The following is a 26,942-nucleotide window of genomic DNA, read 5'->3' on the forward strand; positions in this document are numbered from 1 at the left end:
GTAACTGCTGAAACTGGATGATGGGCACACAGGGATCATTTACCTTATTCTTTTATATAGATTTGAAAGATTCTATAATAAAAAGTTTTTTCAATCATGTTTACAAAAAGTCTATAGCATCACTTTCTGAATATCATATCCATGTGTACAAATTAAGATAAATCTGGGTTCACTCAATAGTTTGCTTTAAGGGAGACTGATCAGAAGAGCAATTTATTTTATAATGTCTAAGACAGTGCTATCCAGTGGAAATATAATACAAGCCACATATGTAATATTAATTTTTCTAATACCCACATTTTTTAAAAAGTTAAATGAAACACATAAAATTGATTTTAGTAACATATTTTATTTAATCCAATACATCAACATGTAATTGTTACACAGACCTATTGAGACATGTTACATACTTTTTGTTCATAGAAGTCTTGGAACCCAGTGAGTAGTTTATACTTACAGTACATCTCAATTTGGACTAGCCATCTTTCAAGGACTCAATAGTTATATGTACTTAGCGGCTACTATATTGGACAACACAGATCCAGAACATACATTCTGGTATCTTTCAGGTTCCTGCACTGCTCCCAGTGAGAAGCAAAACAAAATGAGAAAGAACAGTAAAAAGGATAAATTTTAAAGAAACTTTTCCTTTCCTCTGTGTGTGTGCACTCACATACTTAAATTTTCATGAGAACTTATTAATAAAGGTCTTAAATATTCTGAATAAAATGGTAAAATAGAAATTTTGAAGATGGAAAAATCCTACTATACCCTGTGAAAATATGAAAGAAAGGGTAAAATAATGGTTCTAGAACAATGAGTAAAGCAATGAGATCTATCCAGAAAAACACTTATCCTAGCTAGATAAAATAATGGGATAGCATGGATCTGTCCACCAAGAATCAAAGTGTGGCTATCACAAAAGACCCTAGGGACATTAAAAGGTTAACAAGGAAATATTACCAAAAACTCTATGTCAACAGATTCAACTAGTTAGATGAAATGGGGAAATACCTTTAAAAATATAACTTAGCAAAACTAAGGAAAAATAAAAATCTGAACAGTACTGTATTTGTTTAAAAAATGCAAATTGTTATCAAAAGGGCCTATGAAGAAAACTCTAGGGCCAGATGATTTCACTGGTAAACTCCGTCAAACACTCAAGTTAGAATTAATAGCAATCTTACAAAACTCTTAAAAAATAGAAGAAGAGGGAATTCTTCCCAACTCACATGATGAGGCTGACATAACCCTAAAATCAAAATCTAACAAAGACATAACAATTATAACAATTATAAATCAATACCCCTCATAAATATACATGTATACCCAACAAAAAATAATATCAAATTGAATCTATCAACATATATCAAGAATATTACACCATGATCAAGTGGCTTTTATTCCAGGGAATAATAATGGTTCAACATTTGAAAACTAGAAGATTATAGAGCCCACAGATCATTCCCAGGCTCTGGGGCTATGTCTGATTCCTGATTATCCCAGGGTGACAACAAAAATATTCAAAGCTACCCTATTCATCTAAAGGCCTAGAGCAAAAAAAAAAAGGCCTAGAGCATTTGAACAAGTTCCTCCAAAGATGTCAGCAAGTTCACAGAACACAGTTTTAAAGAGAATGGAAGCACCTTTTAGAAGATGTGCTCTAAAACCTTGTGGTCCCAAGTTTTACAATGAAGTATCTCTGGGCAGTTTACTACTCGACCAAAGTTAAAATATAAGTGTAGCCAAAGCCAGAAAAACACTTAGGAGAAAATGATGATGAGCTCAGTCAAATGGAAAGAATCCTGTGACCCCTACATATATTTCTTCGGGACTCATTCTATTGGATAATTGCTCAAAACTGAGCAACCAAAACCATGCTTCTGTATATTGCATATAAAAGGTTTTTCAATCTCAATATAATCATATTACAGTGGGATACAATGCTTTTCTTAAAAAGGACTACTGCCACTATGGAAAACAGTATGCTGATGCCTCAAAAAATGAAAAATAGAATTATCCTATTTCCAGTAATTCTACTTCTGGGTATATACCCAAAAGAATAGAAAGCATGGTCTCAGAGAGCTGTATACTTATGTTCAGAGCTGCATTACTCACAGTAGCCAAAAGGTAGAAGCAATCTGAGTGCCCATCAACAGATGACCAGATAAAACAAAATATTATTCTAGCTTAAAAAGGAAATTCTGACACATGCTATGACATGCATAAACATGACAAGAATATGTTAAACGAAATAAGCTAATCACAGAAGGATAAATATTGTATAGTTTCACTTATATGAGGTACCTAGAATAGTCAAACTCACAGAGAGAGAAAGCAGAATGTTGGTTGCCAGGGCTGGACGGTGGAGGATGGAGGGAATGGGGACTTACTGTTTCAATGGTACCGAGTTTCAGTTTTGCAAGATAAAAAGAGTTGAGGGATGCCAGGGTGGCTCAGTTGGTTAAGCTTCTGCCTTTGGCTCAGGTCATGATCCTGGGGTCCTGGGATCAAGCCCCATGTTAGGCTCCCTGCTCAGTGGGGAACCTGCTTTGGCCTTTTCCTCCTTGTGCTCTCTCTCTCTTGCTATCCCTCTCTCAAATAAATAAAGTAAATATTAAAAAAAAAAGATGCCACAAAAAAAAAAAAAGATGAAAAGAGTTGTGTTGATGGATGATGGTGATGGTGATGGTAAGCAGCAAAACAGTGTGAATGTATTCATGTCACTGAACTTAAAAAGGGTTAAAATGGCATTCTTATGTTGTGCATAATTTGCCACAATTCAATTTCTTAACATAAAATAAAGTACCATGTACTCCTCCAAGAAAAGCATATCATTTATTCTTCATTTCGAAAAATCTATGTTTCATAAACGAATCTTTCACTGGAATTTGCCCACTTATGAATGTGATGAAGCAATGAGAGTTATCAGTCCTCTATCCTATAGGAGTAATGCAGTGACTACAAGAGGAAGGGCCCTTTGCAAGTACCATGCAGAAAAGAACTTTAATTGTTCCTTTTCAAGTTATGATGCATGACTACCTGCCATTAGAAAAATTCACACATTACAACATTCTTAGAGATGAAGAAGAAAATCTTCATTAAGCATATGTATTTTAAAGCGGTACATCCACATAATGGAATATTATTTGGCCATTAAAAGGCATGAAGTGCTGACTCAGTCTACACCATGAATGAACCTGAAAAACATTACGCTAAGTAAAAGAAGTCAGCCACAGACCACATACTGTCTGACTCCATTTATACAAAATGTCAAGAAGAGTCAAATCTCTAGAGGCAGAAGGTAGATTAGTGGTGGCTTAGGGCTGGAGGGGATGGAAAGACAAAATGTGACAGCAAAAGGATGTATGGTTTCTTTCCGAGGTGATGAAAGTGTTCTAAAACTGAGAGTGGTGATGATGACACAACTCTATGAATATACTAAAAACCATTGACTTACATGCTTTAAATAGATTAATTGTACGCCATGTGAATTATATCACAATACAGCTATTTTTAACATCGATGAAGATTACAGAAGGGATTGTAACAAATGACAGAAATCCACTCTATGTGTCCTGTTCAATTTAAATTACCACTTTTAATTTTGCTTTTGGCTGATGTAAATAGGGCCTACCTTCTTAATTGGGGTTGTTTTCTTCTGAGTATAAAATATAAAAACTATGAGAGCCAAACAAACTTTGAAATGTCAACTATTGTTAACTGAAGACTTCAATTAAAAGGAAAACCTGTCATTGAGGCAGGTGGGAAAGTCACTTGGAGGAGATTAAAGAGAAGCAATCCCAGCTTTCTGTTCACAGGTGTGACAAATGGCAGAGCCCGGGACACAGTATGTTCTCTCTTCACCCTGCTTGCACCTGTGCCTCAGTCATGTCCAACAACCTATTTTTCTCATTGCTCCATTGGTGTAGGATTTAAGAGAACAAAAAAAAAAAGCAAAGCAAACAAACAAAACAGTGCCCTTACCATTCCCACCTGGTCAATGGTTTCTTGAACTCGATCCAAAAGGATAGAAATTATCTCAGGGTGAACAGCTGTGATGGCGCCTAAGAGCTCCCGACCAACCTTTGAAAAAGTCTCTCTGGTAGACAGGGTGACATAAGATACCTAAAAGTGGGAGGAGGTGGAGATGGCACTTTCAGTCAATTATCAGTCAAAACAAAGTTCCATAATTCACTTAGGATGTTTTCAAGGATTCTTTTCTTTTCAAATAAAGAATCTCACAAGGAGCCTCACATCACACCATGTTCAAAAGATGTCAGACCTTCAGAGGGCTGTCTACCCTGAGGAGTCAGGAGGAGACAGGAAGCAACTATGTAACAATGACTTCAAGTGCAAGTACAGAAAGTATATCCCAAAGTCTTTCTGTGGCTATAAAATAGTCCTTTTGGGATGCCTGGGTGGCTCAGTGGTTGAGCGTCTGCCTTTAGCTCAGGGTGTGATCCAGGGGTCCCGAGATCAAGTACCCCATCGGGCTCCCTGCATAAAGCCTGCTTCTCCCTCTCTATGTCTCTGCCTCTCTCTGTTTCTCATGAATAAATAAATAAAATCTTTAAAAAAATAAAATAAAATTGTCCTTTCACTATAAAAACCTTGGTGTAAAAACTTTTTCAAATTGAAAAAATTGCTAAAATGAGGAAAGTCAGAATGCATTTCAAAGAAATATCTATTCTCTCCTTAAATCTTATCTTATTTAAGATCTCCAAAGACAAGCTCTTCTAAAATATCAACGTGTACCAGCTACTCTTAAATAATGTATTCCAAAGGACAAGTTACAATCCACTGATGTCAATGGAGAACATTAAAAAAAAAAAAATACAAGGGAATAGAAGAGAAAAATAACAATCAAAAAAGGTGAAGGTGCATCTCCGTAAGGTTAAGTATTGCTTCTATTTCACACTATATGCACATATGCACGCACACAAACAGAATCTGAATGTAATACACGATGCAATTTTTACTGTATTGGCCAAAACTCTCAAAACATTCAAAAGCACAAATGTTACTTTCACAAGAGACCTTGAGAATACCACTCACTGTGTGAAAATAGCCCTGCCTCCCACCCCCTGCAATAATCTCATAGCATAAAGGAAGTCTAGAATTCCATATCCATTTAGGCCTTAACTGTGAGTACAAAATAAAAGTATAGGAATAGCCTAGTATTTGACCCTGGAAAAGAACTTTATATCATCCAGTTCTATCATTCTCAAACCACAGTATTAGGGAGAAGGTAATAAATTCAGGGAATCTTCCTCAAATGTAATTTTATTTCAGTTTACTTGAATAGTTTGAAAGAAATATTTTTTAATGAAGACAAACAGATAAATGACAGCCTACATGGAAAATATGCATCTTTTTAAATATACAAAACTCAAATAAAAATCCTGATAAGCACTTTGGATTATGTCTCTAGACATGCAGGGGTCCAGAATCTACTCTCTTTCTCTGTTACAGATGGCTCAGTGAGAAGGTGAAGGGAAAGATCTGATCCCAGCCTATCATTTTATAGCTGAGGGAGCTAAGCCCAGAATGGTGGGGTGTCTTTTCAGCTGTGAGATGGGCAATTACTAGCAAAGAAAAAAAATGCAAGTCTTCTAGCTGTAGTGTCAGTCTTCTTTCCACCATCTCATTTAAACTGGCTTGGAAAGAGTACCAGGGTAGCCCAATCAGTTAGGTGTCAGATTCTTGGTTTTGGCTTAGACCATGGTCTTAGTGTTGTGGGATTGAGCCCTGAATTGAGCTCCATGCTCATTGGGGAATCTGCTTCGGATTCTCTTCTTCCCAACCCCCACACTTGCACTCTAAATAAATAAAATATTTTTTAAAATAAATAAATAAACTGGCTTAAAAGCCAGGCTTCCATGTTATTGGCAGTGTTGTGGGGCGGAAGGACAACAGACAGTGTTAAAACTCCAAGTGTCAGGCTGTGCCAGACTGTCTACTCCTCACCAAAACTCATGCAGCAAATGTCAAGAGATAGTAGAGGGAAATGAAATGAGTATGATTCATATTTTCAATACTCCTTATAGCAAACTGAATTCCTTTGATTCTCCATCTCCTCCCAAAGTGCAGACAATACAAAAGTTAGTCACTTTTTTTAAAGCAATCCGAAAAGAATCAATGCACGAATAATCCAAAAGAAAACATTTTTTAGCTGATTTCTAAAACTTATTATTCTAACCTCATATATCTCCAGAACAATAATTTTTATGAAGTCTTCATCCACATTGGTTCTTCTGGCCTGAGCCATCTGAGCAAATGTAGTCAGAAGGCATATTTCTTCTGAGCTATTCATGGAAGAAAGACACTTCTCGAAATTCACAAAATGTTCTGGGTCTGCAAGTGTAGGGCAAGAAAATTATAATAGGGAAACAATGAATATATATCACTTTTAATCATTCTTCCAGAGAGAAAGAAGATATAAAATTAAAAGATATTTAGAAATATTTAAGATTCTTTGTTCCAGAACGGATTTCTACAGGCTTCAGGGAAAAAGAAAGGGACCAGATGAAATTCCAACTTTAGTATATAATGTAACCTCAGATGTGACACTTAGCACCCTCAATTCTCAGTTTCTTCATCTGCCTTAAAATGTTGTTGAAGATTAAGTGACACGAGTGACTGGTAAAGGGTTTTGTCACCAGGAAAAGCACCTTCAAAGGCACACCTGAAACAACGTGGTAACTGTCAGCCAAATGAATGATGACCTGACTAATGAAAACTGCTAGGACAAGCGAAACATTCAGCACAAACACAGCATTCATTTCAAGCAAAAGATATTTTCTTATAAATGAAAATTTGGGGCAAGAAATTAATTATGACCATGACTGCAATACTGCTAAATGTACAAAGTAGGATGAGGTGTAAGCAATATTACATTTTGTCACTAGAGGGCACTACTGACAAACGGCTTTGTGACAGTGACGGAAAACTAAATGTCACAAAGGCAGTTATAGAAAAAACATTAGAAAAAAAAAAGTCTGTTTAAAAAACATTCCCCTGATGGAACTGTCAGAGCAGGAAGACAATAAACCTATACTTCTTTCCATGTGTTTACATCTGAGAAATCAAAGGTAGTCCATCAAATATCCTATACTTTCAAAATAACTCCATGGAGGCATTTACAACCCAATTTTCATTTCCTGACCCTGAATTGGGATCATAACAAGTTACTACCCAGAGCATTTCATGAATAATGAAAACAGGAATTATCATTCTAATATGTCAAAACAATAAAGCAGTCTTTTGAATTTTAAAATTATTACATATGAATATGTGGAGTATTCTCTTAGTCCTTCCAAAAATAAAAATAATAAAGCCATGAAAGCAAAGGCCCACAGGGTAGGAAAAGATCTGTGCTACACGTTTTGACCAGGCTGTACCTTGGAGCTGCTTCTTGCACTCAGCAGGCAGGAGAGTGATGCAGAGCTTCTCCAGATTCCCACTCTCCACCTGGTGCATGAGGTAGAAGAGCTTCCAGAGCATCTGGACGGACAGCGTTCCAAAGGGCATCTCTGACATAAACAGCCAAATGCCAAGTCTGCATGTTTTAAGAGTAGGAATAATTTCATATATCAGTCAACTTCACCACACTGAGAAAGCAAGCAGACCTGCTTTGGTAGGGAAAAAGGTTCTTAAATCACAATTTTTCTAACAGCAATTTTTCTAACCAGCTTCAGCCATCAACACCTCAAGAATGGGTAACAGTAACAATACTCACAAAGCACTTAGTCTGTGCCAGGTACTGTTCTAATCACCCTGCCAGAGAAACCATCTCACTCCCCCCTCGCTAAAACCAAGGCAAGTTTTATTATTGAGACTATCCCCAACTTACACATAAAGATACTAAGGCACAGAAAGGGTAGTGAGAGACAGAGCTGTGTTTTGAACCAAAGACTTTTAAGACCTGGGAGATAAGAGAGATGCTTAGATATGGATATATATGTGTCTGAGCATATGCGCACGTTATGTGTGCACAATGACACAAGTGCAATGAGTGGGAGGAGAATCAAAACCTTCCAGGGAATCCCTACTCATCCTCAAATGAAATTCAAACTCCTCAGCCCCAAGTTCAAACGCTTCCACTATATAGCTCAGACCCACGTTTCTAACCAGAGCCCTCGCTGAGTTCAGAGTATTAGAGTGAGCCTGGACAAGCCTGGCAGGAACCTCATACCTCCAAGCTGCCATCCCCCCATTTGTGAAGCCCTCCTGATTTCCTCCTCAGCACTATTCCAGAATTCCATCCATGCCTGACTTTGGCAATATCATAACCTCGACTGGTGGTTCTCACACTGGAGTAGGCAGAAAAATCACAAGGAGACTTTGTGGAAAATGCAGACTCCAAGGCCTGCCTACAGAGATCCTTATTTTGTAGGTCACAGCTGGGGCCCAAGATTTGCATGTTCTAGTTACCCTGGTTGACTCAGACTCATGTGCTCCTTAAATCACACAGTGAGAAATGCCTCAAGCTGCTGTAATTTACATACACACATACACCACAACAATTTGAGAGCAAGAAAACAGGTTTTGTTCATCTTTGAATAAACCACAATGTATAAAGTCTCGTATTTTAATTATCCACTACCTAAACCAATATCTTGAAAACAATCAACACTCAGTAAATGTTCATTAAAATTTTGTTACATGAATTTTATCTCAAAAAAATCTTGGAGTGCCTGGGTGGCTCAGTCAGTTAAGTGTCTGCCTTCCACTTAGGTCATGATCCTGGGGTCTTGGGATGGAGTTCCACATCAGGCTCCCTACTCATCGGGAGTCTGCTTCTCCCTCTTCCTCTGTCCCTCCCTCTGCTCACGTTCTCTCTCTTTCACTCTCAAATAAATAAAACCTTAAAAAAAAAAAAAAAAACTTTAAAAAAACAAGGAGGCACTCAAAACTATTGCTATATTTTGGGCAAAGCTACAAATTGACTGATTATAAACAAAGCTTTTTAAGAGAAAAAGAAAAAGGAATGAACAGCACATGCCTGACCCACATCTATAGGCCATGAGGCTGCTGGTGGCCTGAAAAGCAAAAGCAAGACTCCTGAGCAAGGGTTGAAGAAACTATAAGTTCAGGTGGGCCAAGCTTCTGTCTTATTAATTATCCTAACACCTCCCATAGGATCTGACACTGTTGTATAATTTATCCCAAAACAATGAGGGGAAAATGCAGAGGCCTTAAAAGTAACGTCACAGGACTGTGTATTTCAGGCTACCAAATTCTCTGTATGGCAGATATGCAATAAGTCTGCCTTAAGTTTTTGCCATCTTTTGGTTTTGTTTTGCTTTAGGCTGGGGGATAACCACTGTCAGAAATTTCTACTGGAGTGCCAAATAAATTTAAATTTCATGGCTTTGAGTATCTGATTCTGATAAAATTTCTTTCCTGAAATAAATCACACTAAGAATAACAGTCTCAATATTTTAAAGTGTAAGATGATTATCATCTTTGTGAATGACGTGTATGATACTACGGGAGTGTCCACAGCTCAAACTCTAAGAGCTGGTAACCACAGTGAGAGCTTTCCATCTCCGCTGAGCAGCCACAAGGACATGTAAAAGGAGACCAGAGCCGGCCAACCCTGACTCTCTGGCAGGGGTCTGCACAAGATCCGGTGTACCTCATTAGACTGCCAAATTTATGGACAACACAGAATGTGTAACAAAAAGTCTAAAGATAAATTTCTAAGCCCAAGTTCTAATTATTTTAGACCCATGCCTTCTGAGTACCTAAAGTGTTTAAGATTTATTTAAGGAGTTCTGATATTTCTCAAAGCAAGCAGTTATTCTATTCTTCCTCTGAAACCACAAAAGAACCACCACCACTTACATCTAAAAAGCCCTTCATGGTTTAGAAAGTACTTGCATATATATTACTGCATTCATCCTGCTAACATACTCATGAGATCAATGGAATGGGCAAAATCATTCCCATCAACCCCATTTTATTTTTTTTTAAGATTTTATTTATTTATTCATGAAAGACATAGAGAGAGAGGCACAGACATAGGCAGAGGGAGAAGCAGGCTCTCTGCATGGAGCCCAATGCGTGACTTGATCCCAGGACCTGAGCTAAAGGCAGACCCTCAACCACTGAGCCACCCAGGTGCCTCATCCCTATTTTATAAATGAAGATAATGAGAAGAAAAATATGAGGTGACTGGCCCAAGTTGACAGTAAACAGCAGGCAAGATTTAAAGCCACTACACAGCGCACAACAAACAAAGGGCTGGAACTAAGAGACCCATGGCAAGAGGGAGCAAACAACTCAGAGGAAGGCAAAGGTGGGGAAGAGCTGGCAGCTTGTGAGTGGGGCTGGAGGCCAGCAAACCTCTGCTAGCAGAGGGCACAAAGCTTGGCAGAACTTGCCCTACATGCAGCCAGAAGCTCAGTGAAGACAGTACAGGAGGCACCACTGAGCCCCTGCCTCTGCCTCCAGTATAACTGAGGCTATAAGCAGCAACAAAGACAAATGATCAGAAGACAGCATTTACACAACCAAGACGGGGACCAGGACTCACAAGAAGCCTAGATCTTGAAACCCTTACGGTAAGACAACTTGAACAATAAAATGGGCAAACCATTTATACTGTGCACTGAGCACCTACCCTGCCTCATTCAGGTACTGAGGTGAGCATGCAGCAGAATTCATCCCTTGTTCAAGGGGGCCCCAAAAGTGCAGGGTGGCAAAACTAAGCTATCAGAATGAGGTTATTTTAAGATTGAAAGAAACCTTAAAAAGAGAGCATTTCAGTCACCACTACAAGAAGGAAACTAAAGACCATGAATTTGCCCAAGATAAGAAATAGATGAAATAACACTTAGATATTATTGTAAGAGATCTACTGCAGTCAGTGACTTTCACACCAATCTTTCTCACTAGCCAAGGAGCCACTTCTCAACAATTTTCATCATACATCTTACCTTTTGGCTTTCAGCACATGTAGGACAGCTCTCAAAAACAGCTCATCAAATTCAACCTGTAGTTTCTCCAGAGAATAGGGCTGCTGGGCCAGACCCAGACCTCGGTTGTAGCTCACAAACTGTGCCCAATGATCGCTCACATAACCCAGGGTCATCCTGAGCAGGAGGAAAGGCAATACGGCATTTTTCGTTAATACGCTCAACCCTGGCACCTTTATATTATATTTGAAGCACTCATTTATTCAATACATATTTATTGAACACCTACTATCTTCTAGGCTCTACAGAGAATTCAGTGGGGGGACAAACCCTACCCTCATGCAGCTTACATTTAGTGGAGAGCAAACAGTCAATAAACAAAATAAAGTGAAAAATATAGTCTGTCACGTGGTTATAAGTGACGATGAGGAAAATAAGTAGGGAAGGGGCCTAAGGTTTCTCTGGAGCTGGCCAGAGTAAAGGAGCTGCCTGGGAGCAGAAAAGGCCTCACTGAAGAGGGGCATGGAAGCAAAGACTGGAAGAGGTCACGGGGATCTCTAAGGGAAGAGTGTCCAGGTAGAAGAAACAAGTAGTGTGAAGGCTCGAAGGCGTGTTCAGGAGGTTGGACGAATGGCAAGGCAGCCAGCACCTGAAAGCAAGCTAAGTGAGATGGAGACTGGCTAGAGAGGAAATCAGGAAAGTGACAGGAAACTAGACTATGACAACCAGGGCACTGTGAACACTTTCACTCTGAATAAGACTGGGAGCCAGGGGATGACATGGGCTGCTGTCTTATCTTTACAGGCAACACTGGCTGTTGTGAGAATAAGCTGAGGGGAGAGCCAGGGCAACAGCAGGAAGATAAGTCGGAAGGCTATTATAATTATAATCAGGGAGAAATACCTGAGTGTGAACTAGGGTAGTAGCAGTGAAGGCGAGGAGAAGCAGCTGGATTCTGGAAATGGCATGTTTAATTAGTTCAAAAGGATGCACACCTTTCACACACTAACCCCTGCAACTGGAATGTATATTAAACTGATAACATGTCTTATTTTGGTAGTTTTCTTTCTTAGAGGCACACAAAATGCATCTTCAGAATTGGTGGCATCTCGGATTTGATGACAGATGGTATTTTGAAGGTAGAAATGACAGAATTGGCTGTTACACTGGATGTGGGGTGTAAAAAAGTCAGGGTGACAACAAGTATTCTGGCCCGAGCAACCAGAAGAATAAAGTTGCCACCTACTAAAATTGGGAAGGCCATGGAGGAGTGGTTTGGGAGGTGAAGCAAGGGAGGTCTGTTGGGTGTATTAATACTACGATGTTTGTGAGTCATGCAAGTGGAGGTGCTGAGTTGGCAGCTGGACTTACAAGCTTAAGAGAGAAGCCTGGGCTGGAAATAGAATTCTGAGAATCATAACAGTATTTAGATGATATTTAAAGACATGAGAATGGATGAGGTCCCAAGAGCAAGTTTAGATGGAGAGAAGAGGTCCAGGAACTGAGCCCTGAGGTGCTCTGACCTCAAGATGTTTGGGAGTGAGGATGAATATCACCAAGGAGGCAGAAAATGAGCCATCAGGGAAATGGAGGAGGAACCAGGAGAATGTGGGATCCTAGAAATCAAGCAAACAAAATGTTTTAAGAGGAAAGTGGGCAACTCTGAGAAAGCTATGTAAACTGTGGGAGAGATGTAAAGGAGGAGGAAGACTCAGAACTGGCTGCTGGATCAGTAGAACAGTGATCATTAGCAACTTTCATTCTTAAGAACTGGCTGGGGAGTATAAGGGGGAAAGCCTGACTGTGGAGAGTTCACACAAGAATGGAGGGAAAAAACTAGAACTGATAGATGACCTGAAGAAAGAGACCTTGTAGAAAACTGTTCTACAACTGGAAGGTATGAGAAGAATCTGTGGGCAGCCTGGGTGGCTCAGTGGTTTAGCGCCACCTTCAGCCCTGGGTGGGATCCTGGAGACCCAGGATTGAGTCCCGCGTCAGGCTCCCTGCATGGAGCCTACTTCTCCCTCTGCCTGTGTCTCTGCCTCTGCTTCTCTCTCTCTGTCTCTCACGAATAAATAAAATTAAAAAAAAAAAAAAAAAAGAAGAAGAAGAAGAATCTGTGATAGATACAAAGAAAAGAAAGCAGATGGAAAACAAAGAAAGAATAGTCATTCTATATTATAATCATCAGCTGTAAATATTTACACAAATATTATAAAGAGTGAATGGTGACCTTAAAGCAATAAATAACAATGTCTTTCCTACAGAGTTATTGGGAGAATAAAACGAGGAGGTACACACCTGGCATTTAGTGAACAATTGATCCTGTATCACATCTACAAACCCAAGGACAGATTTTACCTTATTTACCGAGCAGTATCAGAAAATAAATGTCTGACTTCTGATAAGAAGTATATGGGCTTTTAGCTCTTAAGAAATTACTCTTCAAGTCATCAGCCATCCTTCCTTCCATCATCTTGTTTTCATTATCCTCTACTGAATGCTTTCTTAAGATATTAAAAGTCACCCCCCAGCCTTGCAGGGCATCTTATAATCATTTACCTGGCTTTACAAAGTACATGGATACACATCGAAAAATAAACTAATTAGAATCCATTTTGTTTTAGAAACATAACTGGAGAAGGGGAGAAGTTTTAGAGGGTTTTTTTGGAGAGAAGGGAGATTAGAAGAAATAACAGCATACTGATATGCTGTAGGGAATGACGGGAAAGACAGAAAATTTAATGATGCAGAAAAGGGGATATAAAATCAATTCTTCAATGAAAAGCAGTACATGTTCTCCAAATTTATTCGTACTTGGAAATAAAAGCATAAATCCATTTTTCAATCAAATAAATGGTGATGCTTTCTCCAGTTCAAATACAGTGGCCACTGACAGAAGTCTTTGCAACTTTCTTTAAATGGTATTTACCAGAAAATCAGAATAGGAATAAATAAGAGCGGCAAGAGGGAAACAATGACACAAAAGAGCTACTGCCAATCTTCCACAGCTAAGTGACAATTCCCAGGCAAAACGAGAAGGCAGAAGAAAACAGGGAGCACAGGAAAAGGAAAAAAGCTTCAAAGAGGCTTCATTTTCCTTTACTGAGTTGAGTTTCTCTGGCCAAGTTCAACCCAGCAACTGCTTTGAGGACCTTGACTCCAAGGATAATTACCTAGCAAATTAGTTAAATTTGATGTAATTAACCACATATTCTGACTGGAAGCATTTATGGAATTCCTATCTGTCAGATGGTGAAAAAAAATTCTTACTTTTATGATAAATCAGACCTGAAGCATACACTGAAATGTCCATCATCCCAATTTCACAGTGTAAGTGTCTGACCCAGGGGAAGGCAGATACAAACAGATGTACCAACAGTAGTATTACCTGATCATATAACCAATTCGCTTCACAAACTGCCTGTAGCGTGCTCTATTAAAGGTTTCTAACCCCACAGCCAGAAGCTCCACTAGTGAGTTAGCAAAGGCAAAAATTTTCATCATCTCTTGAGGTCTTGTTGTTTCAGGTGAATAATCACCTAGAAGTTAATCAGAGAAAAGGAAGAAATCATAATTACTATGAAAACACACCGAAGGACATGGGTACAAAAACCCCAATGAGGTAACAAAGCTGTGGCAGAGAAAATTTAACAATCTCCATTGCTCTGGCTCCTCTGCCAATATGAAATGGAAAACCTGAGACAAAATGCAAAATGAAAACAATATATTAAAGCTGGGCAAAGTAGAGGTGCCTGGGTGGCTCAAACAGTTAAGTATCTGCCTTTGGCTCAGGTCATGATCTCGGAGTCCCGGGATCAAGCCCCAAGTTGAGCTCCCTGCTTCACAGAGTCTGCTTGTCCCTCCCCCTCTCCTTTTGCCCTTCCCCCTGCTCGTGCGCATGTGCACTCTCTCTCCCTCTCTGAAATAAACAAAATCTTTAAAAAAAAAAAAAAAAAAGCTGAACAATGTGCAAGCTAGCTGATCTTTCTGCATTTCAGCACTAGGTGGGAAAATATAAGGACAAGAGAAAAGAAGGGAATCTCACTGACATCTGATGCAACCATGTTTGCATGGTATGGCCAGGCATGGGGGAACCTTAATCAGGAACCTGCCCGAGATGGAAGGCTAGACGCTGAGTTCCTGTGCTGAGCTTGCCACTATCCTATTTAACACATGATAAAAGAAATCAGTCTACCTTTTGCTTTAAACCCAAGAAGATGCTGAAAGAGTTCATGGAACGGAAACTGTGATAAAAGGATAACCAAGTCATCTTCATTAAGGAGAAGCCAACTGGTCTCAGGGTCTTCATCCTAAGGGGAAAAAAATGCAAAACCGTGTCAGCTGATTTCACCAGAATGCACCACAGTCTAGAGTTACAAGAGCTAAATTATCACAGATACAAGTGGTACATGGTACATATGTCTTCATGGAGTTTTCCTCTTCCTATCAGATTCATAAATGGGCTGTAAAACCCCCAAATTACAAGCACAATTTTATGTGCATCTGGGTCATATGCATTCTTCTGTGGCTGAAATTGCTTTGACATCAATTAAAGAACCATATACTGACTCCAAATTATTTTAGCTACAAAGTCTCTTGCCCCCAAATCAAGGCCTACTGTAATACTCAACTGCCTTATGGCAAAGTTATTTGCATTTACTATAGATAACTGAAGCTCTGTTGTCAATTTGCTAAAGCAGGAGGCTTGCAGGCCATTACATAGAGATTATATAGGGGAAACCTTTGGGGTTTTTTGATACAGAAGACTGAAGTCATCTTAGAAATTAAGCTGGTTTTTGTCCTAAAATATGTTACATTCAAAAGGGAATGTTATAAAAAGATCCAGAGATCCTGAAGAATGTATCACCTCAATTTCAACACAAGACCAATGTAATTCATTCATAATTTCCCAAGCCACTCATCCCCTCACTCCCACCCTATTTTAGGTCCTAAATGGCTAACAAACAAGTCTCAGAAACTCTACCTAGAGCAGTAAGTAGCTCTCCACTCTAGCTGCACATGAGAATCACCAGGGAGGCTGTCACACATCTCCATGTCTGGGCATGGGCCTGGGAAAGATTTTTAAGTTGCCCAGGCAGTTCCAATATACAGCTGGCAGCTAGCAACCACTGATTTGGATAATCCAGGAGGCCTTCCTCCCCACAGCATTTCCTGAATTAACAGCACTCCCAACATTCTCGTCTATGTCACAAGTTCTTGAATTCACTCAGCAGTCAGGGTGTGCTAGCACCACTGGGGAGTTCCCAACCATTATCTGCCTCTGGGAGTAAACGTAGGAAATCCCACAGAGAAAAGACTTCTCTCTCAGGGGAGAACATTCTTGGGGGGAAAACACTTGTCCCACCACAATCTTTGAAAGACCAGTTTGCACCAGCTCCTGGGAAGCTCTCTTCAAGGTGACTGGTGAATCTCTAGCAGAGATGTCTGAAGAGTCAAGTGAGTTGTGAAGGGGCTCCCCGTTTCTGAATGAGCATTCAGTTAAATACACAGACGTGATCCCCACAGCTGCCACAGCTGTCTTTCTGTGAACTGTCTGCTGCTAGCCATCAACTTCTTTTAAAAGAGAGTCTTAGTAAATCTGGCCCCTGGCCACCCCATACAGCACATCACATCAGGATGAGGAGCTTAAGAAAGCACTAAGGCAGATAACAAGCTGGAGGAAATTCCCTATGCACAGCAGAAAGAAACATCAATAAGCACTACCTTGAGAAATTGGATTTTGATCATTCAATTCTTACCATGAATAAAGAACCATCTTCTACCTTGCAAATGAGAAGATCTGGGTAAGAAGTATTTGTAACAGATAAAGGAAGACCTTGGGAAGCTCCCGCCCTTTATTCCACAGGCTCCCATTACCTGCTGGTGGGACCTCAAGCCCCAGACCTGTGACTTCATAAAAGAAAATCCTAATAGAAGTTTTACACCATATGGAAATATTCCTAGGTTTCAAATTCTCCCAGCTAAATAGGAAGACATCCTACACAAGGGTGACAACACAGCACACACTAGCTCAGAGCACAGGCACTAGAAGCTCCACCATTCACTGACCTTCTGACCTGGGAAAAATCCTTCATCCCCTGCACCTCCGTTTTCTCAGACCAATACATGCATCTCATGGGATTGTGGGCAGAGGTCAGTGAAAGACAATGTGAAAAGTGCTTAGAACAATGCGCAGCACACAAGAGGAGCTTGACAATGATTAATTAAAATAACGCAAACATGACGCATTACCTCTTCTCCTCCCTCATCTACTAGAGTCCATGTCCCAGATGCAGGCCCCGAGGTGGATGGCTTCTGCTCACTGGGCTTCATGTGGCACAGGAACTCTGCTCGATTCCTAAAAGACAACAGAAATCATACCAATCACATGTTTACCAATCACATGTTTAAGAGCCCACATGCAGGCACTCTGGGTCATCTACTCACCCTAGAGAAGAGTCAGCTATCCACCCAATCTTCAAATGGTTTAAATTAATAAATGAGAAATAAGAACTGGCTAAGACTCAAAGAGGCTAAGACCTCACAAATTGTGTGCAAACCTCGACCATTCTGAATTAGTAGTGATGAGTTAACTGCAGAGAAGTGGTTATGCTGGCACAGCTCCCATACACTATGGGACCTCAATACATACAGGTTCTGCGGCACCTCAAGTCAAGCCAGGCTTACAAACTTTTACTGCCACATCCACAGCTTTGAGGAACCAAACCTTACCAAATTAAAAAGGATAATCTGCAGGAAACTCAAAAGCTCATTTAGGGCAAAAGAGTACCTCCAAAGGCAAAAACATTTTTATGTCAAAATCCTATCTAACACATGTTGGAGAAGCCCCCTGAGTCCAGGCAGAGAGAGAGAGAACTGGAGAGAAGTCTTGCCAGCCAGACTTCACAAAGTGGTGGCTAGACCCAATGAGCAGGTGGAGCCAGAGAACTTTCTTCTCTTGGACCACAACACGGTTTTTGGTCCCCTGTTCCTTCCCCTCTGGCCTGACCCTAAAAAATTCATCCATTTCTTCTTATTACAGGAACTTTCTCCCAAAACTTCCAGCTCTGTAGGTCCACTGCTGCCCTTTCCACCCACAGAGCTCCAATCCTGAAACTCCAAATGTCCACTGGTACCTGCCACTCATATGTGTCCACTTGTATGCCTCAATGACCTCAGACTTTCCTCCTCGTAAAACGGCTCTCCTCTCTGTCCTTCCAGTCTGTTAGGGTGCCAGTGCCCTCACAGCCCCCCAGGCTCAGACATCTACAGAGTTCTGTCTCAACACTCCTTTCCCCTAAGTTCCTTATTTAGTCTGCTACTTAATCCTTTTCTGGGAAGATAACTTTTAGGTTCCCCTCCTCCTCTTTCCCCCAATCATGACCCCAATGCAGGGTCTAAGGCAGACAGGCTTTCCGGGACCAAGAGCCAGTCACCCCACATAGACTGTGCCTTCTCCCCCAATTAAATGTCCTCTAGATGATGAGCTGGGATCCAGAGCCAGGAGAGCCAGAAGTCTCTAACTGTAAGTCAACGAAGCAGAAGCACATCTTCTCCTGCCTCTACTCAATCCTAACCTTCTTTGATACAATACTTACCTTTGTTCAAAAGCCCTTACCTGCTACCAGAGCCAGACCATATCAAATCTGGATCCCTCTGTCTCAATGTCAGAACCGTCTATAATCCAAGTCGCTATGGTTATTCTACTATACGACCATCTCCCATGCAGTCCTTCACTGCAGCCAAGCTGATTTCCTACCTGTCTCCTCCTGCAGCCATCTGTACCTGTACTTTGGGCCTCTGCCTCTTCTCCCCATCAACAGTGCCCTGCCAGCTCCTTCTCCTACTGAGATCTACATCATTCTTGCAACCCAGCTCAGGCACTGGGAACCTTCTCTCACTGTTCCACCCTCCTCCCTTCAGTCTCCTCAGTGCTAGTATGCCAATCGCAGCTTCATGTGTTGGCACTCGGATCTCTGTACTTTTTCCCCTCTCTACTACATCTCTTCTTCTAAGGAAAAGATGATCTTTCTTGTCTCTCCACGGCATGTTTCATAATGACATATATGACAGGAGAGGCAAACCCACTAAAAAGGGGGGGTCCAAAAAAAAGTATAACTTTATAAATAAGCAGTTAATAAGGTCATCTGGGGACAAAGGGTATCCAGCCCAAGGAAAATCCACAATATTAAATTCTGGAATGCTGACACTTCCCTTAGCAGTATTTGGATCTGGGTAGTTTAGGAAGCCAATCCTTTGGTAGAAAGAAGCATTTCAATTTCTACTTCATAAAGCTCTTCCACACTTACTTGACAGGAGACATTAGCAGGGCAAGGGACTGCATAAAATGAAAGACCCCTGATGGGTTATTCAACACTTTGATCTGAAATCAGAAAAGGAAAAGGCATACTGTAGAAAACCGACAACCCAAGTATCCATCATCTTAGTTCACCGGCATTCCGACAAAGGGAGCTATTACAAAAAACAAAGATGGAAGTAAGACCTAATCCATAAGATTGAGAGCACAGCTCATAGGTTACATGGTAGTACTGATTTGGCTGGACTCACAGAGCAGCACTAGTTGAACAGTTTGCTTCAACCACTGTAACCATATAGGATGAAGAACAATACTGCTCTTTTCATCCAAAGACAAAACAAAACAAAATAAAAAAATCCTCTGCCCACCTAAAAAGATTCAAACTTCTCACCACCAGAAATACTTAAAAAAAGGTAATGTGGAGAAGTTGAACCCAGCACACACTGGCTTCCACCCATCTGAGTGGTCGCTGTGAGTAACAAAACCACTCAAAAGCAAGCAGCAGAGAGGAGAAATCGTAAATCATATAATCAGCACTGAAGGTGATTATATGAGAGCTGATTGCACAGATATGGATCTCTGCAAGCATTAAAGAACTCTGAGATGCTCATGGTTTCTGTTTTGCCTATACCAACTGTGGTGTGAGGTGGACTGATTTAGGAAGCTATGCTGAATATTACAAAAAAAAAAAAAAAAAAAGCGCCTAATGAGTCTTCCTGCACAGAAATTTTCCACAATTAGACACTACTCAATCTACCAAGCCAGACTACAAGGAAACTTTTGCAATTCTATCTTAATGTCATCAATTATGGATGGCCCAAGAAGTTTCAGCATAAAAACTCCTGTGAATACATAAAACATATACTAAAATATTTTAAGAATTCTATTTTAAAGGTCAATATTTTTAAATAGCTTTTTAAAGGGACAAAATTCTTTCTTTAGGACAAATATTTAACAAAATCTCTCTCATCCCACTCAAAATCAGACCATTCAGCATACCTGTATGAAAGGAACAGCCCATTTACTAACACCAGCTGGGCATCGAAGAATATGGTTTAAAAGGAAGAAGTGATCTCCAGGACAGCCAACTCTTTGTAACACTGACACCTGAACAGGGAAGGACACAGAGTTTCACTATTTAATAAAAAGAAAAACATACCTAGGGGTCTAGTAAAATCACTTAGCCAATGTTTAAAACATAATGGATCTTTCAGAAAAGTAATCAGAGATCTACTGCATATATACATACTGTATTTGTGTGTGTGTGTATATATATGTATATATATGTATACATGGTTGTGTGTGTGTGTGTGTGTGTGTGTATATATATATATATATATATATATATATAGTATGTATATAGTATATAACCAGAGAGATACTATTAACAGGTTGAGTTTCTACCACAGAGGCACATGGAGGCCTAAGAACCTTGGAGTACTATGATAAAAACAGCATAAACAGTTTCCCTGAAAACCCAGTTTTTATTATCTGGCAAAATACAACTTACTTACTGTGTGGTAACATGATTAGATACAAGTCAAATAGTTTAATCTAGTCTCAGTTTGTAATAAATTCTCAAATCCAAAGAAGTATGCCTGGAACCTTATCACATATGTAAGAACTCTAGCGTGAATCTTAAAAAAAAGCACCCAAGGCAGCCCCATTGAAAACACAACCTCTAACAAATAAGCCTCCATCTCTAATACACTTAACATCTTTCTTAAATTTCCCAAATCCTGATATCTGCCTTTTTTCTCTTAAGTCTTTTAAGAATGGAAGGTTTTACATCAGCTACCTGTATTCTATGTATACATCCTGTCTCTAATTTAGTAGTGTGCTTCCCACATTTCCATTTCTTCCTAAATGGAAGGCCTAAGATTATTTAGCTTAAAATGTATCAGAAAGAAAAATCCTTTGTGCTTAATAACACACTAAATAAGTGTAACTTATTTCCATGTGTCATGAACAAAGAAAATGTCACTAATTAACATATTAAACAAATTGGCTGAAGAAGCTGTTGAAAAAAAAAACTAGGAGAAAGCATAATTCTTCAATTATTTGTTCCCTTACCAATTTCTGCAGCCAGAGAAGAATATCGTCATGGAACTGAGCATCTTCATTAACTCTCCTGGTGAACATGAATAAGACACTAATGCACTCCTTTAGTTGACACAGGTCAGAAGGAAAGCTTTCTGTCTGTTTACAAGCTATAAATTAAAAAGAGGATTAAATGAACCTCAAGTAAATGGTGTTTTGGAGAGAATTTTTAGTGTCGCTACCTATAAATAAATAAATAGATAAATACAATCTTTTCAAAATACTTAGTTCAGATAAAAATCCAAGGAGAAAAGATGCATCAAAAATATCAGAATTTTGGGGCACCTGGCTGGCTCAGTTGGAAGAGCATGTGACTCGATCTTGGGATCATGAGTTCAAGCCCCACGTTGGGTGTAGAGACTACTTGAATAAATAAAACTTTTTAAAAAAATCTGAATTTCTACTAAATATGTAATTCAAAAAAGTATTTAACTTTGTGAAGTAGTACAAAGTAAGGGAAAATTAACTTCATCAAAATCCATTTTTTATTTAAAAATCAGCAGATCTCTGGTCTAACCCCAGCTCTTTGATTAGTTGTGAAAACAACGGGCGGGGGTGGGGGGATTTGTTTGTTTTTTTGTTTTTTTGTTTTTTTTTTTGAGAGAGCAGGAGAGAAGAGATAGAATCTCAATGCCCAATGGAGAGCCCAACGCGAGGCTTGATCTCACAGCCCTGAGATTATGATCTGAGCCAAAATCAAAAGTCAGATGGTGATAAAAATATCAACACCTGAGCACGCAGGCATCCAGGATGCTCCTACTGTAAATATTCCTAATATCTCCCCAGAAATAAAAATTGTGTAATTCAATTAACTAATTCATGTCTAACATATTAAATGTTAATTAATTAATGTCTAACAATTAAAGCTAGTTTTGTAAAACCTAAATACAATGAAAAATGCAGAACATTATAGATCCTCTGATGAAAGTTTTATAAACAGCCCAAGAAACCAGACAAGCAAAAATAAAGTAGAAAAGACACAGGATGAAAAAGTATGCTGAGTATCAGTTTTAGAATCAAAATGTATTTGAATTCTACTTGGTGAACAGCACATAAATTGGGACTAAGGAACATTAATGATAAAAGCAAGCTTTTTGACTTCCCAGAGAAGCAGAGACTAACAGCCACGGGGAAGGGAGACCTAGCATAGCTCCCAAGAAATGTTATTAAGGCAGATCTCAATCCTACTCTGGGCAAGGCAAGGCCAGGTGAAACACCTGGCACAAATGTTCCCTTAAGATACCAATTAGTACACAATCAATTCAACCAACTCCTCAATTATTTTTTCATTGCAGACACAAGAGTGAGACTTTCGGGATTCACATACCTCGGCCTTGAACTGCTAAAGATCTCAGAAGAGCTGAACTATTGAGTAAGGCATAAATGTACGACTCCACTTGCAATTTTGAGAGCACAGAAGTGTACGAATGCAGAGCAAGGGTCTGATGGAGGTGCTCAGATTTGGCATCAAATAGCTTCTTTAGCTCCCCCAGTGCATTTTCATTCATCTCTACTCTTTGGAAGCGGTGATAGCCTGAAACCTTCACTTGATCTGCACAGATACCCTAGCAGTGGACAAAAGGGTAAAATAAGACACCAGTTAACTCTTTACACTTGAAGTAATCAGACTGCAGGCATACAATGTGTTGGCTTTGGTACCACCTTCAAAGAGCTTATAAATCACAGCAAGGGGATTTATAAAGACTACCATCCAGGGAACAAGAAGTCAAATATATAATGAGGTGCCAAAAGGGATCATGCCAATCACAAAGCATCATAAGGTCAAAGAAGGAAAAAGAAACCCTAAGAAGAAAATAATAGAACTTGTCCCTAAGAGTCTCATGATTGATAATCTTATCTTCAACTCTATAAACAGTCAATGTGATATCCCCACAACTTCAAGGGACTTCAAAATATCTCTGTACCTACCCTCATTCTTTGTGATTTTGATCAAAAGAAACTCCTCTCCTTTCCAATACTAATAACCTCCAGCTGTGTTCCTGATTCTACCCCCTCCCCCTTTTTCCCCTCTCCATGGACTCCTTTCTTCCTACAAAGAGAGATACACAGGTCTCCCAATGAGCAAAGATTAGGGATGAGGGAAAGCACATGTTTCTCCTATGTCCTCCAGCTTCCCTTCACTTCCCTTCTTGGCCAAACTTGCCAACAGTGGCCTTCTCTTCCTTGCTGTCCTTCCCAGGCCCTGGTGAAATGGCTTCCCTAATGGTCACCTTGGCCTCCACAGAGTCACATCTAATTGCCTTCCTGTTTCCTCATCTCTCAAGCTTATTCCACGGATCATCCTCTCCTTGACACTCTCTACCCACTTGGATGTTCCTGGCATTATGCCCAAGGTTACAAACCAAAGGGTCCATAGGCCAAATCTGCCCTGGAAACATGGCTTACTTGGCCTCTACTCTCTACTTTGTTGCCAACATTTACAAATCAGGATCCTTCACACAGAAATCCAGATATCCAGCTGCTCTTAGGAAATGAAAAGATGTAACAATGCTGGCCCAGCACAATACTGCGGCAATAGTCAGCCAGAACCCAAGAGCTGCTGCCCCCACTGGACCAGGCATGAGCTTACCCAGGGACCACCGTCCCACTGGGCACACTACATTCCTCCAGGTCACCTGCATGGCCACTGCAGGTATCTGGCTCTGTGACTCCTACACCATACTACTCTGGGCTAGGACAGGGTCAATGTAAATATAAGCATACTCCACACCTGGATGGCATCACAAGAACAGTCCTTCCACTGCAAATCCCCCAGGCTCCTAAAAGCTTTACAGAATACAAGTCAAAATACCTGCACAGACAGCTGTTCCTCCTTAAAGTGCCAGAGTCGACTTTTTGCATTTTGGCAATCAGACGTCAGAGCAAGTAGCTCAGCTTCAGCCAGCAGCAGCTGCTTCCTACATCGTGAGTAGTTCAAAAGCAACTCATAAAATTCATGCCTGTCCTGATGAGCCATGCTGTCAAATTCTTCTAAATACGACTCAACATTTTCCAGCCATGAACCAGGTTCAAAGATTTTTAGCTGTTCTTTAGTAAATGGTATGAGTTCTGGTTGAGATGGGAGCTCTGGGTAGAGTCGCTCATTCCGAAACAAGGGTTTCGCTGCCACCAAAGCTGGTACTTCTCCAGCAATTTCGGCTGGCAACTGAGGATACAGTTTTTTCACTCTAGGTGGCTGAAAAATGTCTTTGGCTTCACAAGAACTCTGCAAGCCAACATTATGTAGCACCTCTGAAGAAAGACCCAAGGCTTGTTTGTCTGCTTTCTTTTTCTGAGTTTCTCTGACCTGTAAATTTTCCATTTCCTGCTGAGAGTAAGAAAAATTAGATTGTGAGGTGCCTCCAGAAGGTCCACATTGTAACAATTTATTTTCCTCTACTTCTGGAAAGTTCTTGGGGATTTCTACTTTGGTTCCAACGTTGTCTCCAGAGTCGACCTTCATTGCGTCGTCCCCAACACAGGCTCTGACCTCCTCCCCTTCCTTTAGGGTCTCTGTGTTCCGCGTCAGGGACCCTTCATTGCTTATAGTCAGGGAGGTGAGTGGTACTTCAAACATCTCACTCTCGTTTTGTCCACTGGCAGCATTCTGGAGCTGGCACTCAGTTAACACTTTCAGACAGTCTCCTTTGAATTCACAAGCTGGAGTAGGGATTTCCAGCTCTCTGGAAGTTTTTGGAAGGGAGACTGCATCAGATTCTTCCCTCTGAAGGGTTTCAGATTTCTTCTTTTCCTAAAAATGAGATTTATAATGTGAAATAATTTATAATGTAGAAATAATTGATGCTTTCAACATGAGAAATTCTTAAATTGTATACAAAATATAAATTTTATAATTTAGCAAATGGAATCTAAATAAACTTCATAAGCAATGTGTTCCATATTTCCTATTATTATTTAATTTTGACTATGTTAAGTTTGGGAGATTCACTTGTCTAATCCCAACAGAGAAAAACATAAAAATAAGTAGCAAATTATGATTCAAGAACAGAGGAGGAGGATGGGACGCCTGGGTGGCTCAGCGGTTTAACACCTGCCTTTGGCCCAGGTCATGATCCTGGAGTCCCGGGATCGAGTCCCACATCGGGCTCTCTGAATGGAGCCTGCTTCTCCCTCTGCCTGTGTCTCTGCCTCTCTCTCTGTCTCTCATGAATAAATAAATAAAATCTTAAAAAAAAAAAAAAAGAATGGAGGAGGAAAGTTTTAATTAGGTTGCTCTCCATTCTCCTAGAGGTCAACAGAACAGTCTCCAAGTAGCTTAGGCCTCAATAGATTTCTCTTCATTTTGACAAACATATTCACTGAAAACTCATGCAGATAAAGACAAATAACTTGAGCAATAACATAAGAAACTACAGTATTAGGTTATAAACTACAAAATAAAACAAATATGAGTCTGTGCTGACATAAATAAATAATAAATGGGCAAAAAGTGACATTCCTCCTTACAGAATTCTAATCAATAAATGTAGATGGAATGAGAAAAACAGAAAAGTCATCATTACAATACCATAGTAATAACTGCCACAGGCAAGATCTACTGATGAATGCTAAAGTGATTGAGTAAAAATGTAAGCAGAAATAAGAGAGCTGCATAGCATCAAAGTATCTTCCAAATATTTAGTAATTGCAAAGGAGAAACAGTAAGGTTCAGAGAAGAATTCTGGCAAACAATACTTTAACTGCATGATCAAGATTAATATGACAGTAACATATCCCCATGTGATAGTCTGAGAAAGCCTATCACCTCTTCAAGTATCCCTTCCAATAATGGATAACCTCAATCTAATAAAAATAAAAAAAAATTAAAAAACACTAGACAAAAACTCAAAGAACAGTCTACAAAATAACAGAAACATGGAGTCCTTGGGTGATGTAGTCAGTTAAACATCTGGCTCTTGGTTTCAGCTCAGTTCATGATCGTAGGGTCATGAGATCAAGCCCCACATCGGTGCCATGCTCAGCATGGAAACTGCTAAAGTTTCTCTCTCCCTCTCCCCTTCCTCGTGATCGCACTCTCTCTCTCAAATAAATAAATCTTTTTTTAAAAATAACAGAAATGTTATAGTCAAAGAAAAGACTGAGGAACTATCAGGAGATTGGAAGAAACAACAAAGGCAGAACAACTAAATGCCATGTAGGACCCTGGACTGGATCCTGGAAGAGAAAAAGAACAGTAGTAGGAAAATTGTTGAAATCCAAATAAGTTCTATATTTGAATTAATAGCATTGTACCAACATTAACTTCTTGGTTGTGATAAATGTTCTATACTATAAAACTAAGATTTTGTGACAGGGTGACATCAGAGGAAGCTGCATGAAGGGTATATGGAACTCCCTTGTATTATATTTACAACTTTCCATGAAGTCCAAAATGACCTCCAAAAACCAAAGGCAAAAAAACAAAAGTTAACTTTAAAAAATACAATAAAATGAGTTATGGTTTAAAAAAAAATTTCAGGACGCCTGGGTGGCTCAGTGGTTGAGCATCTGCCTTTGGCTCAGGGTGTGATCCCTGAGTCATGGGATCAAATCCCACATTGGGCTCCTTGCTGGGAGTCTGCTTCTCCCTCTGCCTA

General features: G+C 39.8%; 1 protein-coding gene across 1 annotated transcript in view; it reads right to left on the reverse strand.

Annotated features, from left to right (window-relative positions):
- EPG5 (ectopic P-granules 5 autophagy tethering factor) overlaps positions 1-26,942 on the reverse strand; it is a 103,546-nt gene that overhangs the window by 66,685 nt on the left and 9,919 nt on the right. Inside the window, exons 2-13 of the mRNA XM_077900642.1 lie at positions 24,158-25,096; positions 22,673-22,910; positions 21,319-21,455; positions 20,245-20,352; positions 19,238-19,311; positions 17,181-17,286; positions 15,124-15,238; positions 14,317-14,467; positions 10,947-11,102; positions 7,404-7,561; positions 6,203-6,357; positions 3,988-4,128 (exon numbers count right to left, since the gene is read on the reverse strand). Of these exons, the coding sequence (XP_077756768.1) occupies positions 3,988-4,128; positions 6,203-6,357; positions 7,404-7,561; positions 10,947-11,102; positions 14,317-14,467; positions 15,124-15,238; positions 17,181-17,286; positions 19,238-19,311; positions 20,245-20,352; positions 21,319-21,455; positions 22,673-22,910; positions 24,158-25,096 (2,478 nt within the window). The remainder of the gene's footprint in view (positions 1-3,987; positions 4,129-6,202; positions 6,358-7,403; positions 7,562-10,946; positions 11,103-14,316; positions 14,468-15,123; positions 15,239-17,180; positions 17,287-19,237; positions 19,312-20,244; positions 20,353-21,318; positions 21,456-22,672; positions 22,911-24,157; positions 25,097-26,942) is intronic.

This window comes from Canis aureus, chromosome 6 (assembly GCF_053574225.1).
Source record: "Canis aureus isolate CA01 chromosome 6, VMU_Caureus_v.1.0, whole genome shotgun sequence".
Classification (NCBI taxonomy): Eukaryota; Metazoa; Chordata; class Mammalia; order Carnivora; family Canidae; genus Canis; species Canis aureus.